General features: G+C 38.6%; 1 protein-coding gene across 4 annotated transcripts in view; it reads left to right on the top strand.

Moving 5' to 3' along the window:
• ASPG (asparaginase) overlaps positions 1-19,731 on the top strand; it is a 74,398-nt gene that overhangs the window by 20,223 nt on the left and 34,444 nt on the right. For all 4 annotated transcript variants that reach the window (XM_007423457.3, XM_025163561.2, XM_088149780.1 and 1 more), the window contains exons 7-10: positions 3,903-4,015; positions 11,728-11,913; positions 15,729-15,842; positions 19,292-19,411. In XM_007423457.3, coding sequence (XP_007423519.1) covers positions 3,903-4,015; positions 11,728-11,913; positions 15,729-15,842; positions 19,292-19,411 — 533 coding nt within the window. The remainder of the gene's footprint in view (positions 1-3,902; positions 4,016-11,727; positions 11,914-15,728; positions 15,843-19,291; positions 19,412-19,731) is intronic.

The following is a 19,731-nucleotide window of genomic DNA, read 5'->3' as shown; positions in this document are numbered from 1 at the left end:
CTTGAAAATAGTAAATCAAGTTTAGATGTGCATGAATTTAATTTTTATCACTATGTCTTGTGCATAATGCTGAGAGTTCACATAGGTGCCTTATACTAAGTTAGAATATTAGAACATCTGACTCTACTGATTTGATTAGTAGTAGCTCTTTGGGATCTTAGGCAGGAATGGTTTCTAGCATTGCTTGGTGTGTTTGGGATCATAGAATCTCTCTCTCTCATGCACAAATGCACATACACACATCATGTTGGGGATTATTTCTCATGAGTAAAATCAGTTAAATATTTATCTCAGCTTTTTATGATAAGATTTATATTGAATTTACATAACGCGAAGGACTACTTTCACTGGATAAAATAAAACCTCTTTTATATGCTTGGCTTATCCAAGTCAGAACAGGTTGCTTGTACGGTCTTTGTCTTGTGCCAGGAAAAAAAAAAAAAAAGATTAAAACCATTTTATTAACAAATAGCCAGATCAGAGTTTCTGTTTGAAAAGTGTAAAGAGTAATTTTCTCACATCTCCAACAGTTGTGAGGTATTTTCCAGGTTCTGTATTGTAGCAGAACTAGCTCAAAGTTTTGCCTAACCAAAGAAACCAGGAACTGTCTAGTGCAGACCAGTCATGGACAATACCCCCAGCAACTGTTTTGCAGTTCATACTATCCTTGGAGCGACAAGGATTTTGAAGCCTTGGGAATGGGGTAGGAGCATTTGCTTAAGTAATTTCACCCCTTAACTCCCAAAGATTTTAAAAAAAAATTGAGAAAGATTTTAAAAGGAAAAATTGATGTCTTAAGCCAAGTCTTACAGTATCTGTTTTGCCCTGTAAACCTCCCAAACCAATGCCAAACGGTTGAGGTATTTTGGGCTCATTCACTCTGGTGGCTTCATGACATTACTTGCCTCATCCTCTGTGACCTTCACAAGGAAAAAAAACACCCAGAAAAATGTATGCCACTCTGGCTGCAAAAAAAAAAAACAAAAAAACACAACACCACACACACACACACACACACACACACACACAAACCCCATCCATCTCTTGACCAGAGTGTGTAAGTTCAGGATGTTAGAGGAAATCTTCAGCAACAGGTGACAGGGAACCCTGCAGAATAAGTTGTGCTTCAGCAATGGTTAGATCTCAGCTATTCTGCCCCATCCTTTCATGGTCTATCATCAGGGTACCAATTCTGAGCATACAAGAAATATGGCTTCTTTCTGACAAACAGAGGTCAAAGATGATAAGTTTTATGCTTCTAGACAGGCAGTGCATCTCTGGTTCAGGATATCTGCTTTATGCCATCTCTTACGTTCTTGCGTTCCTAGCAGATACTCTTGGTGAATCTAGAGTCATTAGATGCTAATAATTAGGTTCCCCATGGAATAATAAGTAGGCTTCTTTCAACTTGTCATCTTTAAAATGAATTTACCTTTAAGCTTAAGAGGTTTATTGGTATCTGCTGATGATTGCTGAATCCCCTAAGTACCAGAAACACACCTTTTCCACCAAAGCTGTACCTAGTTCTGAGCTGGTCTTGGTGGAGAGCTGATGGAAGATGACTGTTTCTTCTCAATAATTATTCAGACTCTTATCCAGTGACTCATCCACAGTGCTACTCTGAGGCATAAATGTTATACGTAGTAGGAGACATGGCTGCCTATTAATGAAATTGTTTTTGCACTGAGAGCTATATATAGTATGTATATTTAACTGTAACCTGCACTGAGCTTTATCAGGCTTATTCATAGCTAAGAGTGTAGATCATTGTTTCCCAACCTTGGCAACTTTAAGCTGTATGGAATTCAACTCCCAGAATCCCAGAATTCAATGTCACTGTATCTGTGACAGAATGATTTTAATATTAGCTTAGAACATCTCTGTGTCTCTACAGAAACATTTCTGACTTGGAATGGCACCAACAAACCTTGTTCTTGTGATTTTTTTAATTTTTAATTTTAATTTTTGTTTAAATTTTGCACTTATTTGCAGGTATATAATGGCCCTATGCAATGTTCAGTCCTAGATGCTTTATAAAATATAATGATACTGTGCAAATGTCTGTCTCTCCAGACTTCCTTAACTAGGCATTATCTTGGCCAGTGCATGCATGTGCATCTTGTGGATGTGGCTTTCTTCGAGTCTTACATGTCATTGTCTGCTAGACATGGATAGTGAGATTTTTCAGAATTAATAATGAATGTTTTGGCATTTCAGCAACGGAACTGAAGCATGATTATTAGTTAAACAGCTGGCATCTGGCTTGCAATGTATAATCACACTTAATTGAATCATTGCCATTTTATTTAATCACTAGTAACTGCATTATAAACTCTGGAGATGTTTAGTGGTAAGAGTAACAACATCTGTCTTTTAAAGATGTGTGAAATATGTGTCACATTGCAGACGCCTGGCAAGGTGGCCTTGCTTTGCTTCACTCTTCCCCCAGGCACATGTTGGTACCGTTGCCCTGGGTACGTAAAATGAAACCGGGATTAGAGAAGCAGAATATATCTTTTATGTTCAAGCATCCTCATATCTTTGTAATAACAAAGCACTTGAAAATTATTATTCAGACAATTTGGAATGTGTTGACATACTTGGTTTTCAACTTGGGCTGTTATAAACAGGTGTTGTGGAAAAATTCAGTGGCTTCTTCAGTTCTAATTTGGTGAGACTCTTGTGAATTGTTAACCGGAATGCATTGTGTAGTGTCTGTCCAGATCAATTTCTGGATACTTCATTTCCATGGATAATAATGGCAGTCCACTTTCCACAACTCAGTATGTGCCTATTTTCCCCAATTACTGAGCAAAAAAGAGATACAGGGTAAGGTTTCAAATCCTTGCACTGATAGAATTGTTCTTTAATAAGAGACGTACTCATGAAACTGCCTCCGATAGGTTCCTCCTGAGATCATAAGCTTCTGTTAACCAGTTATATTTTTTCTTGCAGAATTCAGAATTTTAGGATTCACAGAATCTTCTTCTGAACATACGCTTTTAAAATAGCTCCTCATTTTAATTTTGCACTATTCTTTGAAGTAAAGAATGGCTTTTAATGTTTATCATTAAATAAATATAAAAGACCAAACTTGGGCTTTAACTCTTTTCTTTTCCTTTCTTCGGAAGCATAAAAAGTGAAGATTAGTTGTATTTCACATCATTATTGCTGCTATTATTAAAAGTACATACATATGATCTCTTATTGGCCTTCTGAAACCTGCAATTCCTATCAGAAATTGAGTCCAGAGCAGGATTCAATATTGGATCTATAACTGGGCAGAACTCAGGGAAATGATTTTTCCTTGTTTAAGAGTCATGCTGTACGATTGATACTCACAGACTAATATAAGGCAAATTCTCTCTGCATTGTGTTACACTGTAAATTTTAGATGCTACCTACCTATGAGAAGAAAGAGAGCCTTACAAGAGATGAATGCAAGAAAATGTAGTATGCTGCACTTACTTTTCCTTTCCAGATGAATGAAACCTGAGAATTGTATTTAGCTAGCCACTTTTATTGATGGAATGGGTTTCATTGGTGGAATGAAGATAAAGTTCGTATTTCCCCTGCAGTCCCTACGTATCTTCAATATTTGCTCAAGAAAAAAAAAAATGGGGGAGGGGAGGGGGTGCAAAGCAGCTTTGCAGGGCCATGGAGAATTTCAGAGGAGAGGAAAAAATACTTTGTTGTGTGACTGAAAGTCCACTCACTTGTGTGATACTAGATTTCAGTCTTATATACGGTCACTTGAATATATAAGGTGGTGCTTATTTGCGCGTAAATATTATTCAGGTTACCTGTAAGGGAGAATGCCAAATCCTTTATTAACGAGATTTTGAATATAACTGAAAAGAATGCTCCTTGAATGAAGGATCTTTTTGTGTGTGTTTTCACAGTTAATTGGGAGACAATATGGAGAGCTAATACTATGAAGAAATTTGAGATCCATACCAACATGAACAGCAATGTTGGACTACTGAGAGTCTTCCCTGGAATTACTGCTACAGCGGTCAGCTTCCTACTTCATCAGAACATCTCAGAGCAAGTGTGGGAGTGTTGATTCCATATAATTAATGAGCAGTGAGAAAAGACAATTGATATTACTGAGCTGTCCCCACGTTCACTATTAGCATTACTTGTCTCAGAGAATCAGTATTGAATCAATTATCTTATAAGACTTGTTTAGATGTGGTCAACACTTCCAAGAACACTGTTATGTCAATGTTTGTAATAGGTGAAGCTACCAGATTCCTGGGTCTTCTGTGGCCAAAAGTGGGACCACCCTCTCTTTGTCTGAATCTTTGACACTTGAGAGGCACTTTCATATTGTTTATGGCTTGAGGTTGTTAAGGTGTGAAAAGGGTAATTTGCATTGGAGAAGTAATAGCCCTTTACATATCTTGCCATGATGTTTCTCTTACAAAAATGAGTCTGAGCATGCAAAAGATGGACACATCCCTCTCCTGGCTGCCATTGTAAGCTGGTATTTGGAGGCATGCTTCCTCTACTCCGGAAGCAGCATTTGGTCTTCCAGGCTTCCATCTTCAAGATGGACCTGACCTCCTTGAACCTATTTATTTATTTGATATTCTTCCCACTACTATCAAAAGACTCCTGGCAGGTTACAGTCTTATCAAATTATGCTAAAACAGCCACAGTATAAAAGAGTAATCAAATCAAGGTAAAAAATAACCAGCTATGATATAAGAGCTTAAAAATCAGAAAAACAGACCCCCAAAATTCAACCAATAAATAGAAGGTGACATTCATAGTTCAAAAGCTTTCCCAAGTGGCTCTGTTTTCAGTAATTTCCAAAAACCTAATAAAGTGGGGAGCTGATCAAATTTATCCAATCCTGTTTTAAAGCCATCCATGTTAGTGGTCATTAGTACATCTTTTGATAATGAAAATGCTGTATGTGAGGAAGTATTTTTGTCTCTTCTAAATTGCCTTCCAATCAGCATCATTATATCATATTTTAAAAGAGGGAGGGAAAAAAAATCTCCATGCCCATTTTCTCCATGCCATGCATGTTTTTTATGCCTCACTCACTATTTTTCCAAGTTAGAGTCTAAACTTTTTAGCCTTTTCTCCTAAAGGAAATGTTTGAGTCTACGATTTGTTTTGATAGTCATCTTCTGCACTTTTTCTAGCTCTGTATATTCTTTTTCAGGTAAGGTGGCCAGAACTGTACATAGTATTACAGATGGGGATGTAGCACAGATTTGTATAAGGGCATTACAAATTTGGCAGTCTTATTCTCTATCGCTTTCCTAATGATCTCTAGCACAGAATTTGCCTTTTTCATAGTTGTACACTGTCAACATCTTCACTGAGCTAATCACAATGACTGCAAGATCTTTTTCTTGGTTGGTTGCAGATAGCTCCAACCCTATTAGTACATCTGAGATATTACAGCTTGTTGCCCAATGTGTAACATTTTACAGTTAGTTAAACTGAATCTCTTTAGCCATTTGGTTGACCATTAATCAAGTTTTAAAAAATCCTTTTTGAGCTCTTCAAAATCACTTTCTATTTCCTTACTCTGAATAGTTTTGTATCATCCACAAACTTGGCCAGTTCACTCCTTACCCCTAAATCAAAATAAATTTTGAAATGTTAAAAAACACTGGTCCTAATACAGGTTCTTGAAGAACTTCACTTCTTTACTTTCTGTTTTTTAGTCATTCAAAGTCAGGTCTTCTGATCTCCTGACCACTGTGTTTACTCAAGAGTATTTGGTGAGAAACTTTGTGCCTACTGGAGGTCAGTGTAACTGAAAAATACCACAGAGGATATATACTGTATAAAAATAGAGAAATTTCCCCACTCCCACTTCCAAGAAAGGGGGTGGAAGTCATGTTAAACCCTGTACATCAGGGCATGACATAAAATTATATATATAATAATATATATTATATATCTATATCTATATCTATATCTATATCTATATCTATATCTATATCTATATCTATATATATCTGCCTGAGAGTGTAAGGGAAGGTAGACTGTATAGTCTACCCTGTACATCAGGGCATGACATAAAATTATATATATATAATATATCTATATCTATCTATCTATCTATCTATCTATCTATCTATCTATCTATCTATCTATCTATCTATCTATCTATCTATCTATCTATCTATCTATCTATCTATCTATCTATCTATCTATCTATCTATATCTGCCTGAGAGTGTAAGGGAAGGTAGACTGTATAGACCATTCTGAGAATTGCTTAAAAATCCAAGTATACAATGTTGACAGAGCCATTTACATGCATGTGTCATTCACTAACTCACAGAACTCTAGAAGGTTGGTGAGGAAGAACTCTTGGATGGATCCCATTAACACCCAGTGATTTGTTACTCTGTAATCCCTCAAGATATCCTAAAATACCTTCACTTGTTATCTCAATTTGCTTTACTTATTCTGATCACTTCCCTGAAAAAGCCAGTACAGCTTCAGATATATGTCCTATAACTTGTCCTTTATATTCATTTTACATCTAGGAATGACTGTATCCCATTGATTCTTTCTATCCCAGCAGGTTTCTGTTATGTGGTACGCACTGTAACTATGTCCTTGTTTGCAACGAGGAACTCTAATTTTCCATTCTTGGCTTGGAGACTGACACAGAAACGCCTAGACACTAGATCCTTTTTCACATGTTGCCAGTGTGAATCTTTTTGTCTCCTAACTGTCATGTCCACTGATTAACTCACAATACTGTCCCTAACCCTTATATTATTTTCTGAAATATGTACACCCTTCCACACTGGATACTGCTCCATATCTGTTGGCTTTCCCTTAAGGATCAGTGTAAAAGCTGCTCTACAGCTTTTTTATATGATATGCCAGCAGCCTAGTTCCATTTTGGTTCAAGTGGAGCTTGTCTGTCCTGTACAGGGTTGGCTTGTTCCAAAACTCTTCTCAGTGTCTAAGAAATTTAAAACCTTTCATCTGGCACAACTCTCTATTGAGACCCTCAGTTTTGCTTGCTCAGTTGACTCTGGGCAGAGATTAGGCAACATTTCTGAGAATGCTACCTGGGCAATGTCATGCTGTTTCATGCTGCTACCTAGTAGCCTAAATTTGGCTTCCAGGACTACCTAAATACATTTTCCAATATGCCAGTGATCAAAATTGTTTGCAGAACAGGATGTTATAATAGTTAGGAAAAGGCAGAAAATCAAAGTCTTGGGAAACAAGGACATAGTTAAAGTTTATTTAACACATTTATGTGGCTGCCCAACTCAACCAAGGTGTTTTTGGCTGGCTTACAAAAAAATTCAACAAAATCTAACAAGAAGAATATAAAACTATAGTATGTAAACTGACAAACAATAACAAAACAATAAAACAATAAAATGGTGATCCAAACAGAAAGAATCCAATCAGGGCTCTAACACATCATGACCCAACAGCCTGGTATTGAGAGTCTTTCTGAAGGCCAGTAAAGTTGGGGCCAACTGTTGGGAGAAATGTTTCATAAAATAGGGGCTTTTATAGGGACTAAGGGGCTTTTATCAAGAAGGTCCACCTCCTGGGTCCCACACAATAGCATTGTTTCAGTGAAGGGACCCAGAGTGCATATGGGACAGGCATATACCCTGGTGAGAAGGTGATCCCTCAAGTATACTGGTCCTATGCCATGTAGAGCTTTAAAGACACCTTGAATTGCAGCCAGAAGCCAATGTAGAGCCAGTGCAGCTTGTGGAGTACAGGTGGTCCTTCTTCAGTTATGGTTCAAATTTGCAATGGTGCTGAACAAGTGGTACTTATGACCGGTCTTCAAAGTTCCAGCTGTTGCAGCGTCCTGCGGTCACATTATCACAATTTGTGACCACAAGCAAAGTCAGTGGGGAAGCTGGTAGGAATTCAGAAGTTGAGGTCACATGAGGCCCTTGCTTAATGATCTGCACAATCCACGCTTAATAATGGTAACTGGGGACTGCCAGAACTGAGATCACTAAGTGGCACAATCACATGACATCGCACTTTATGACTGCATCGCTTAGAGATGGAAATTCTGGTCCCAATTAGCATTGTTAAGCGAGGATTACCTGTAGTGGTGTCACATGGGCATAGTGAATAGTGAGAGGCATCCATATTTGCTTGTGCTGCTGCATTCTGGACCAATTGTAGCTTCTGGATGGTCTACAAGGGTAGTCCCATGTCAGGTAGGTGACAAATCCAATTGGGAGGTGACTAAGGCATGACTGTGAGTGGGGCCTCCCAATCCATAAAAGGAGACAAGTTGTGCAAAGGCCCCCTCTGGCAATAGCTGCCACCTGCTCCACAAGAAGGAGCTGTAAGTTCAGGAGGATACCCAGTTGTGCACTGAGTCCCAGCAGGGCAGTGCCACCCCGCTCAGAGTCAGAGGAGACAAAGGAGACAAGTTGTGCAAAGGCCCCCTCTGGCAATAGCTGCCACCTGCTCCACAAGAAGGAGCTGTAAGTTCAGGAGGATACCCAGTTGTGCACTGAGTCCCAGCAGGGCAGTGCCACCCCGCTCAGAGTCAAGAATGGAAATTCTCCAATTCTGGGATCTGAGGGGCCCAAAACCTAAAACCACTCAGTCTTGGCAGGATAGAGCCAAATGTTCTTCCCCATCCAGGCCCCCACAGCCTCCAGGCACTGGGATAGAACTGTGACAGCTTCATCAGGATGGCCAGGGACAGAGGTATACAACTGAGTCTCATCAGCGTACTGATGATAATGTACCCATGCTGATGGATGACCTCTCCCAGCAGCTTCATGTAGATGTTAAAGAGGAGGGGGGAGAGCATAGAGCTCTGAGGCACCCCACAAGACAGATGTCTAAGGCCAAATGGTCTGAAGGTTCATATGGTGACATATGGTGACTAAACATAGATTTTCACTGTTAAGTAAGAAAGCACACGGACAAATACCTCAAGTAAGAATTGGAGAAAATAATATGAAAGGGGAAATGAAACTGTTTTTAGAAGATCAGAGAAATCAAAGGAAAATTTACATTAAGATAGGATTATTCATAAGTAATCATGGAAGAGATTTAATTGACATAAATGAGGTTAAAAGAAGATGGGGAAATTATATTGAAACCCTTTACAGATGTGATTGAGAATCACATGTGAATAAGAGATAAAATTTACAGAGAGAGAATATATTCAGAAATCAACTCCATTAGAAAGTAGGATACAATAAAACTGTTGTCAATAGAAAAGCTATCAGATGAAATATCTATTTAACTGTTTAAAGCTGGAGGACAAGACACAGTTAAAATCCAAACAGTACTATGTTGAATAAAAAACAAGACTACTGAACTAGAGACTGGAAAAGTTCGCTGTATATACCTACTATATTCCAAAGAAGAGAGATGTAAGAGAATATGCAGATTAAACCATTGTACTAACTGCTTGCACAGTCAAAGTCTATCTTAAGGATCTACAATGAACAGAACCATATAGTACATGAAAACTGGGGTGCCAAATGAACAGGCAGTGGAGGAACACAAGATCAGATTGTTAATGTAATACAAAAAATGGAATGAGCAAGAAAATACAAGAAGGAATTTTATCTTTTTAAATTGATCATTGTACAGCAAGACCTTTGATTGGGTAGATCATGCCAGAATGTAAAATATATTAAGGCTAAATGGGTGTGCCAGAACACCTGTTTGCTCTTTTGAGAAATCTTTACAATGAACCAAAAGCTGCTGCAAGTGCTTGGTTTGGAAAAACAGAGTGGTACAGAACAGGGAAGTGAAAAAAACAAAAATGCATATTCTGCTTAACTTAAATACTGAATATAGTATAAGATTGGCAACAATGGACAAGACAGATGGGATCAAAATAGACAGCTTGAAGTCTAACAATTTGTTTGAGAGCTTTTACAGAGTGCAGCGGCCTTAAATTTTCGCAGGGTTTATAGTACCCATTTTGCTCCTCAATAACCTCTGAAGCACCTAAAAAACCTGAAAAAAGCAGCCAAAATGTTTTTGCTTCACCTATGCTGGAGGGTTCCAAGGGCCGCCAAATGGGAGCTGATGGGCTTCACATTTTGCACCCAGGATTTATTAATTATGCATACTTTTTTATTTATGAATATAGCAGAATGGGGAGTTTTGGATGATAGAGTGATGATAGAATGGATTCCATTCGATCATTATACTTACAAATTGGTTGTGGAATTCCTTTTTTTTCTTTTGAAGAAGACAGAGGCTTAGGTTGAACAGAGAGCTCATGAACACCAAAATTTAGACATAACCTAAACATGCTATCACTTAGGCCTCACAGTCTGAAGAGGCTGCTTAAAATTTCAGAATCGTTTTTATTTGCTACAGTTTTACTATAACTTCATATATGAAATTAAATTAAACCTTTCAATATGGTCACATGACCCTCAATAGTTGATCTAGATATGCTTTGTTTCTGCATGCACTGACACCTTCTGTTCAAGAGGGCCATCCCCACCCCAACATGGGTTTGTTATAAATCTTGGCAGCATTCTTGCCAAGTTGTTATATAGTTTTATTCTCTGTTGGTACTTGCCAGATAGAGTCTCTACAGCTTCTCATAGCTTGGGGCCTCACCATATCTAAATCTGGCCCCATCTCCAGCAGAAGATTTGGGCTACTCACATTCTTGCACCCTACCAGCTGTCTCTCATATAGCTATGGCCACATTCACAAGTGTGCTGCTCTAGCTTGGGAATGAGGCTAGTCTGGGCATGATCCAGGGCAAAATTCCAATGGGCATTCCTGGGGGCTGGCCAAGTTGGAGGAAGAGACGGAGCCACAATGGAGCCCATTGTTGCCCAATTTAGGTAGTGCTCCTGACGGTGCTCCTCTATGCTGCAGTGGGGAAATAATATGCTTCTCTACATTAAAATCACCTGCAAATAGCAAGTTGGTACAGTAAACAAAGGAAAGGTGTGTTTTTCTTGATGTCCTAATTTTCTGCGGTAGCACAGTTAAAAGAAAGAAAGTGGGAGACCATTTAAAATTTGTATCTCCCATCTGCTTCTACTGTCTTAGACTTCAAGCAGCATATTTTCCTGCCTTGTGTAATCAAGGCTTAGTGATTAGAACCAGGTGAGATCCTAACAGATAGCCTTCAAGGTCTGTGTTGGGTGTCTGTAATTCTAAGCGCAAGCTTTTCACTCTGGAGTCATATTTAAATGTCCTTATTTAAGCAGATTATTTTAATCCATCATAATTAAAAAAGGCAGGTTGCCTGCATTTTTCTGAATCATCATATTTTTTCTTTTTCTTTTTTTTCAGTATAGCCCATCTCTGCTTACTCAACATTTCTTTGTACACAGTGCAGGACTGTATCTATTAGCTATACTTTTCCCCACTCTTGATCAGCCTAGAATTCCCAGCAACTCCAGCCAGCTATAGCCAGTGATGGGAGATGCTACAAACTGTTGTATCTTGTATAAGTGTTGGCATCTGTGTGCGAGTGTGTGTTTATATACACATGTGCATAATGTAACAGTCTCTTATTAATCTTAAATATTTAGCACTTCAGTTCATTTTTTAAATGTTATTTACTAAGGCTTCTATGCCACTCCAGTCAAAAGACAACTCTGAGTCACTTATATTCTTCATTACAGTGCTAATGTGATTATCCATACTTTTTGGATTGATCTGAGAAAAAATAAAATTGTATTGCATGAGTCAAATGATTTTTGAACTGGAATTTCTTATTGCAGTTTTCCTTTTCCAAGCAGGTAAGGGCATTTCTTCAGAGCTCTATGGAAGGGATTGTCCTTGAGACCTATGGCAGTGGAAATGCCCCTAATAATTGTCCAGAACTGCTAGAATTGCTGAGGAAAGCTACTGATTCCAATGTTGTGATTTTGAATTGCACCCAATGTCTGCGAGGATCCGTGTCTTCAGTCTATGCTACAGGAAAGGTAAGAGGAATTCTGCAATCTCAGTCAATCTTCCCATCTTGGTGCTCTCCAGATATATTACAGTACAATTCCCATAATTTTAAATACATTTGTAGGATACTTGTTTTTTGATGGCTGATTTAAATAACGTGCTTAGCTAGCTAACATGCTTACTTCTTTTTTCTTGTAGGCCACTCCATTTCTAAAGATTTCAAATTAAAACATAATCCTCATTAACATAAGCATAATAACAAGAAGGTTCAGGTACATATACATATACATATCAGGTAGCAAAATCAAGTGTTCACAGCTCTTTCAAGTGTAACAAGGAGGAGATAGTCCAAATAAGGGTAGGCTGTTCTAGAAGTGGAGGGCCACCAGTGAGAAGTCCCTATAGCTAGTATTCCCTCAGAGTTGGGACCCTTAGCACTGGATTTCACTGGATTCTACTTGGGGGAGTAGTCTTAGAAATATCCAGGCTTTCAGCCATGTAGAACTTTAAAAGGGATTGTCAGCACCTTGAACTGTACTCTGAAATTGATTAGCAGCCAATGCAGATCCCTAGAAGTGATATTATATGGGTGAAGTTCGGTATTCCTATAACAACTCAGGCCACTGTTTGCTGAACCAGCTGAAGCTTCTGAATGGTTTTCAAGGGAAGCTCTATCTGCAAGCAAACTGCAATATTTCAGCCAACAGGTGACAAGAACATGAGTGGGCAGGAACAAAGCTCCCTGTTCCAGAAATGGCTGCAACTGTTGGGCAAGATGTCATTGAATAAAAGCCCTTTTGGCCATAACCATCACCTGCCGTTCAAGTGGGAGTTGCCAGTCCAAACAAGCTCTATCTAGGCTGTGCAGTCTCATGGAAAGTCAAGGTGGACTGTCTCTGGAAACACTTGATTGAGAATCCACAGGATTATCCTCGGGTTTGTCATGATGGGTGCATTCTGGATTGAGAAAAAATATATAGTTATCAGCCCAGGAGAGATTGAAAGGGGTTTACTAGTTGTCTGTATCTTTTGTCTTGTTTGGAGCATACCTTGATTTAGATCAGTGTTTCTCAACCTTGACCAATTGAAGATGTGTGGACTTCATCTCCCAGAATCCCCCAGCCAGCCATGATTTAGATTATTCAGAGTGATGTTAAGTAAGATTGGTGGATAGCCTTATTTTCCATCCAGAAGGTTTGATGAGTGACATTCAGATCCCAAACTCTACGACTTAAAAATATGAATACACTGATGGAATCATAAAGTCAGAAGGAACCGTTAGGGCTACTGTCTGCCACTTACACACTATTACCAAGCAATAACTTGAAACACTATACTTTACCAGTGTTCCAGAATAGAGCTTAACTGATGCAGAAGCTTGTGCAGAAGTTCCTGAAGTATGCTGTCTTTGTATGAACGTGTTTGGAGGTTTCTGTTCAGTTAGTTAAATATTTTTTTAAAAGTGGGAACCATTGGCTCAGGAAATGTGCTGTTATGAACCAGTATGGAAAGTCAGGGTATTTATTAGTTTGAAATCTTGATATTTTTATTATTAGATTCCTCTAAAGATCTTTTTAAGACTTTTTCATTAAGAAGTTATTGAAAATGAGAGATAAGTATTGAAGTTTGTCTTTTACTCTCTTGAAAAATATCTGGAGGTGCCTTGTGGTTGCATCACATGGCCAAACATTTGTACTTGGTGATGCCCATATCTGAAGATAATTCTACTGCTTTGGAAATGCTTCAACATGATTTGGAAATGTTATTTTGTGTCTAACTGTATATAGGGACTACTGTATACATTTAGGAATAATATGCTAGAGTGAAAATACTGGAGGTTTTTAGGATTAAAACTAAAAGCTAAAAGAAAGTCAAGACATTGCTTTAGGGATGTATTCCTTCATTGTCCCTGGTTAGCCAAAATCTTGATAGGATGCCTCCAAAAGATATAGCATGAATGGCAGATTAGATCCAAGGCTGAAGTGATCTGAGAAGTAGGATAGGACCACGTTTAAGTCGTAGTGCCAATTAATAGAATTGTGTCAGATCTGGCACTTGAACTTTTTAACACTTCTTTTTCTATAATCCCCATTGTATTCCAAAGATGACTAGTCCTTGCCACCAATCCCTGACTTCTAAGGCTGTGATTTTTATGCCTAATTCATCTTACAAAGAAAGACTTGTCAGGTGCAAAGATACACCTGTTGTTTATTTTTACTATTTAATTAAAAAGCCTGGTTATAGGAATGTATGCTTACTGTTTCTAATAGCTGCTTTTCTTTTGTTTTAAAATGACTTTGCTTTTCCAGGAAGTATTTTAGCTCAAAGGTTTGCTGTTAGCAAATAGCTGAGTCTGCCATTGAGGTAATGAAAAAGAAGGAATATAAGGGTATGAGAGGCAAATACTGAGTACAATTTGGATTTGAGTGAAACTAACCTGTGGGACTATTCTAGAAGACCAGCTACAAACATGCTGATCTATTTTCAACTAGTATGTATCTTGGGAAGATTCCAAGTTCAATGGCTTTCCTTCAAGGTTGAATAGGATGCTTGTTACAAAAATTCAATTCCGGACAGCCCAACTGCTATATTAGAGCATGCCTATAATATATGTAAATAACTAGTAACTGAAAGCATGGCAAATATACTAAGAATATGTCACATTATACTATAGCAACAAACCCAGGTTTGTCACTGGTATGGTTTCAACAGGCAGACCCCATTCCTGATTAGCTTTACATTGTGCTTTCAGATATTATTATTTTAAAACATCATGTGCTTAAAATGTGTCCTGTGTGCAAAAGTGAGCAAATAAAACCAATTTTTTTAAAAAAGATATAAGTTAGCTGTTATAATGACCAAGACCAACAGTCTACAACCCAGCAAAATGACATTGACATCTAAATCAAAAGAATAATAAAATTAAAATCTTGTTTACATTCTCAGATTTTACTCTAGGCGTTCTCACATACTTAATGACTGTTTGTTTAACGTCGGTTTGAAATTATGACAGCCTCAGAAAGGCTGCTTTGCAGCCTGTAAAGCACTTCTGGCCATCATACAACATTGCACCACCCCCCGCCCCCCCGCAGTCACGTGGCCACATTTCAGGTGCTTGGCAACCGGCTTGCATTTACAACTGGTTGCCAAGTGCTCCGCGATCATTGATCACCATTTACAATCTTCTCTGCCAGCTTCCCCATTGGAAACTGTCAGGGAAGGGTGCAAGAAGAGGGGATGCAGTGGTGAGTAGTTATGGGCCTCAAATCTTCAGGTGTTCCATTTATCGCTGAGAGAGGGAAGGGGAAAGAGGATGGAGCGAAAGAGCTTGTCTGCTGAAGGATTTCAGCTCCACATGGAGTTGAAATCCTTCAGCAGACAGCTCTTGCTCCATCTGCTTAATGACCTGGGAGATCACTTAATGACCGCAACTGGGAGTGCTCAGATTGCAGTTGTTGAGCAAAGCAATCATGACCAAAATTTCAGTCCCAATTGCAGTCGTTAAGCAAGGACTACCTGTACTAACATCCAGAACTTGGTAAATAATAATAACAAATGCTAAATTGTATTGATTGGTGCAATAGCAGAAAGCATGTTCATTAATGTACAGTGAGAGGTTTGGTGTTTACTAATTCTCTCACATAACCATGTGTCCTGTCCTGAAAAATTTTTCTTGAGATTTGCAGCTTTGGAAGAATATTGGGTGAAACAGAAGGCTGCACTTGGTAATTGCCCCAAATCATAAGTTCTGCTTTGCACTTGCAGAACTGTTTTTCAGTCCACTTATTTTAGAAAGCAGTGCATTAATTCAAGCTGCATTTTTTTCTCATGGCTTTCAATATAGACTCTTATGGATGCTGGTGTAATTCCAGGAGGAGATATGACACCAGAAGCTGCTCTTGCCAAGCTGTCCTATGTCCTGAGCAAACCTGGACTTACTATTGATCAAAAGAAAATGGTAAAATGACTTTGTCTTTTGAGTTGGTAAATGTCTAGTCTCCCTACCTTTGTTGCACATAGGAGTCAACGAACTGTACAACTAGTAGCAGTTGGCCAAGGATGGTTTCTGTCTATATTCCTCAAAGAACAGCCTGCTCCTGATGTTGGCTGGGTTCTCACAACATACTGAGCTACAAAAAAACCTAAGCAAGGTTAAAACTTACCAAGATAATTTGTCTGATTATTAATGTGTGTGAAAATACACCCAGTGGAGTCAGTGGACATGGGTAAGTCCAATCATGATTCATAAGAATAAGAATAAATAAGAATCATGATAGTAACAGCAAAGCTAATATTGAAAATTTAATGATGATTTTGATATACTATTCTCCTCCAAACGTCTCGGGATATATCAAAAATCCCAAGTTAATCTTGGCTCCAAAATAAAAAAAAAGGGGAGCAGCTTACTTCCACTCCCGAGTGATTGTCAGAACCAGTTGTTGCCTGCTGAATTTCAGAGGCAAAGCAGTGAAAAATCCTGCTGAAGTCTTTTTATAAAGTTCTGCCCCAAAGTAAAATGAAAGCCCTTAACATTCAATTGCTGCCCATTCATCATGTTTCTTGCAGCCCTCAGAGGCTGAAAAAATAGTATCAAATTACCTATTCCTAATTTAGCTGCTGCTAGTGGAAGAGAGCCCCATTTTAATAAAGAATCTCCCACGGTATGCTCTCAATGTGGTTTATGGAGCAAATGGAGATCTTTAGGTACTCCTAGTTCAATGTCTAGTGTAAAAACTAGCAAACCAAGAAAATACTGCAGAGTTTTGCACATGCAGCAACAGAGTTCTACATATTCTTCTGCAATGTATTACCTGTAACCGACGGATACCTGGTGAACTGTGAGGAAGATCTGTATATGTTGTATACATATGCAATCCACCTAATGATAACTGGGTCCACTCAATTACAGTTTCAAAGCCTGCAGCATTCTCTGGTCCTGCAGGCTATGTTCTGAGGACTAGTGTTGTATTTAAGATTAACCTACAGAATTTAACCCGATATGAAGAGTATCTGCTCTGGTTACTCATTTATAATTGAGTTAGAAATGCTGCTAAAGAATGGGCATAGCTGAAACCTGGTGTAGAGGAAACAGCTACATGTGTCCCTTGCTAAAAGTTATCCTATTGCATGGGAATAGTCTTTGTATACTGTATATTAAAAAAATCAGGACCTAACTTCCCCTGGAAAGTAAGTGAAATATTCCCACACCTACAAAGTTCTCTTTCTTTGATTCTTTTTAAGGCATGCCTAAACAGTGCTAAAAGTGAGATAGTCTTTCCCACAGTACTCATGCTTTCTTTAACTTTGTACAGCCATGCTTCTAGATAGATATCACTAGGCATGTATATTCCCATATTCTCTCTAATCAGGGAAGCATTCTGCATTACACAAGCAGAATGCTTCTGCGTGTATTCTGCAGCACTGTTTTAATTTTGTTTTAAGTCTTTTCCCCATATTATTCCAGAACTTCTCCCCCTCCTCTGTTAAATATCAGTGGTGTTAGAACCAGATCGCTTAGCTGTGGCAACTTACAGATTAAGAGCTCCCAGATCACAGTGGCTGACAATGGTCTTTATTGCTGTTATTGCTGAGTTTGGTACATTGGATCCAAAAATAGATTCTTGAGACAAATTGACTTGGAACCTTAACTCATAACACAACAAATATGTATACTTCACATACACTTTCATCAATTTCATACTGTACAGGTAGTCCTTGGTTAATGACTGCCCTGTTTAGTGACCATCTGAACTTACGTCGGCACTGAAGAAGTAGTTTTACGACCAGTCCTTGAACTTATGGCCATTGCATCATCCTCATAGTCATGTGATTGCCTTTTGCAAGCTTCACAGCTGGCTTCCAACAAGCAAAGTCAATGGAGAAGCCGGCAGTAAGTTGCAAGTCACAGTCACGTGATGTCATATTTAACAACCGCAGGTGATTCACTTAACAACTGCAGTGGAACTGACATTGTAAGTCTGGCGCAGTCACATGATGTTTCACTTAACAACCATGTCACTTAGCGATGGAGTTGCCAGTCCCAGTTGCAGTCATTAAGTGAAGATTACCTGTAATCCGAATAAGCCAATACACAGTCAACAAGAATAGGAGAAAACACCCCTAATTCCCAAATCCATATCTGAGCACTATTAATTAATGTCTATTATTCTAGCAAGAATTTAGAACTAGACAGACTAACCTTTCTAACCTTGCTAACCTTGTAAGCTGATTAGGTATGAATAACCAATTATGTTCCTGAAAGTCCTATGAAGGGCAGGTCAGGAAGCAGGGCATATGTACTGATCAAGGCCCAATGTGATAAATGAATGTTCCTCCCGAACATAGATTTTAGTCCTCTTTTATACTGTCTATGATGTCTTCCTCATGTGGCCTCTTCATAGGTCCAGCCCAGAGGTCCAGCACATATGTAAATCACCTCCCCATTTTGTGTGCTTTTTAGAGTTCAGAATTGTTTACCAGCTTGGAAACTATTGCCCAGAATTATAAATTTTGCATATTTCTAAAAGGGTCTCCCATTCTTTATTATCTCTGATGTTTTGCAGCCCCCCATCTTGGCATCTTAGCCTGTCTTCCTCTCCTCTTCTCAGGAAGCCATTTCTCCCTTCTGCCTTTCCAGAAGAAGGAAGTTTGAATTCTGCTGTGTCATTTGTCCTTCTTCAGCATATCCCTGAAGCATTGATTGTGAGCACCTTTATCTTGCACAGTGCACAGTGTACATTCAGACAGTTCCTTCATGTCTGTAATACCACCCTTCCTTGTCTATCCCACATTCTCCCACATTTCTTACTCTGTTCTTGCATTTCAAATAAAGGCATAATGTGATTGATGATGATTGCCTCAGATTACTACGATTACTGCCCCTGCCTTAGTTAACTTATCAACAAGCTATTTAATATGGTTTTACCTTTGCATAAATGAATGTATGATTATAAGACAGGCAACAGTATAGGATGTGAATATAGGAATCTTTCAAATTAGTATTAACAGGTGAAAGATTCAGTGGCTTCTGTGAATGTGCACATTGTGCCCATTAAATAAACCAGGTAGCACATAATCTTAGTCCTGAATACTATGTATAAAAAATGAAATGAGTCTGAGACGTGGGACTTTGCACCATCTCTTTTTTCCTTCTCTCTTAATTTCACTTTCTTAAAGTTTCCCTCTTGCATAAAATCTAGAGATTGTGATTTAATTCATTATACACAACAGATGGACTAGCAATGCTTTCTGGCCTCAGATGCCCCACCTCACAAAACTGAGGCACCACAAGGATCTTCTCCTGGTAGGAACTCCTTGAATAGGCTAATTCAGATTGGAGTAGGTGGTCCTGCAGTTACCTTAGATTTCTTTATTTCGATTTCAAATTTGTTTGTTTTCTTTATGCAGATGCTGAGTAAGAATCTGAGAGGAGAAATGACTGTTGTGCCCATTGGAACCCAGATAACTCTCAAAGATTGCAAGTTTATACAAGAGATTGCAAAATATCTGTTGATCAGCTGCAAAGAGGTACTTGTTCAAACTGCACTTGTTAAAGCAAAGAGGACATTGCAGAAGAGTTTACCCAACTGCAAAGTAGATGCCATGGTGAAAAGATTCCCTTCCCTATTACTGCTTTCTTGAAGAGATTTTGTGGCAGCATGGAAGGAAGGTTCGCAGTGGAGGAAAGGAAAGAGAAGCCATGCTGCATGGGCAAAAGTCTATTTGGCAACAATAACAATAATAATATTTTTATTTATTATGCACTTTTACCAAGGCACAGTATAAATTTAAAAAAGTAAGTGCAACCAGTCCAATAAGATTAGCTTGGAATTTAGCATCAGTACAGT

The sequence above is a fragment of the Python bivittatus genome, unplaced genomic scaffold (genome assembly GCF_059951505.1).
Source record: "Python bivittatus isolate LINGU-HERP-01145 unplaced genomic scaffold, Pbiv_v1 ctg000580_np1212, whole genome shotgun sequence".
In the NCBI taxonomy this organism is placed as follows: domain Eukaryota; kingdom Metazoa; phylum Chordata; class Lepidosauria; order Squamata; family Pythonidae; genus Python; species Python bivittatus.
This window is presented reverse-complemented; position numbering and strand designations above follow the sequence as displayed.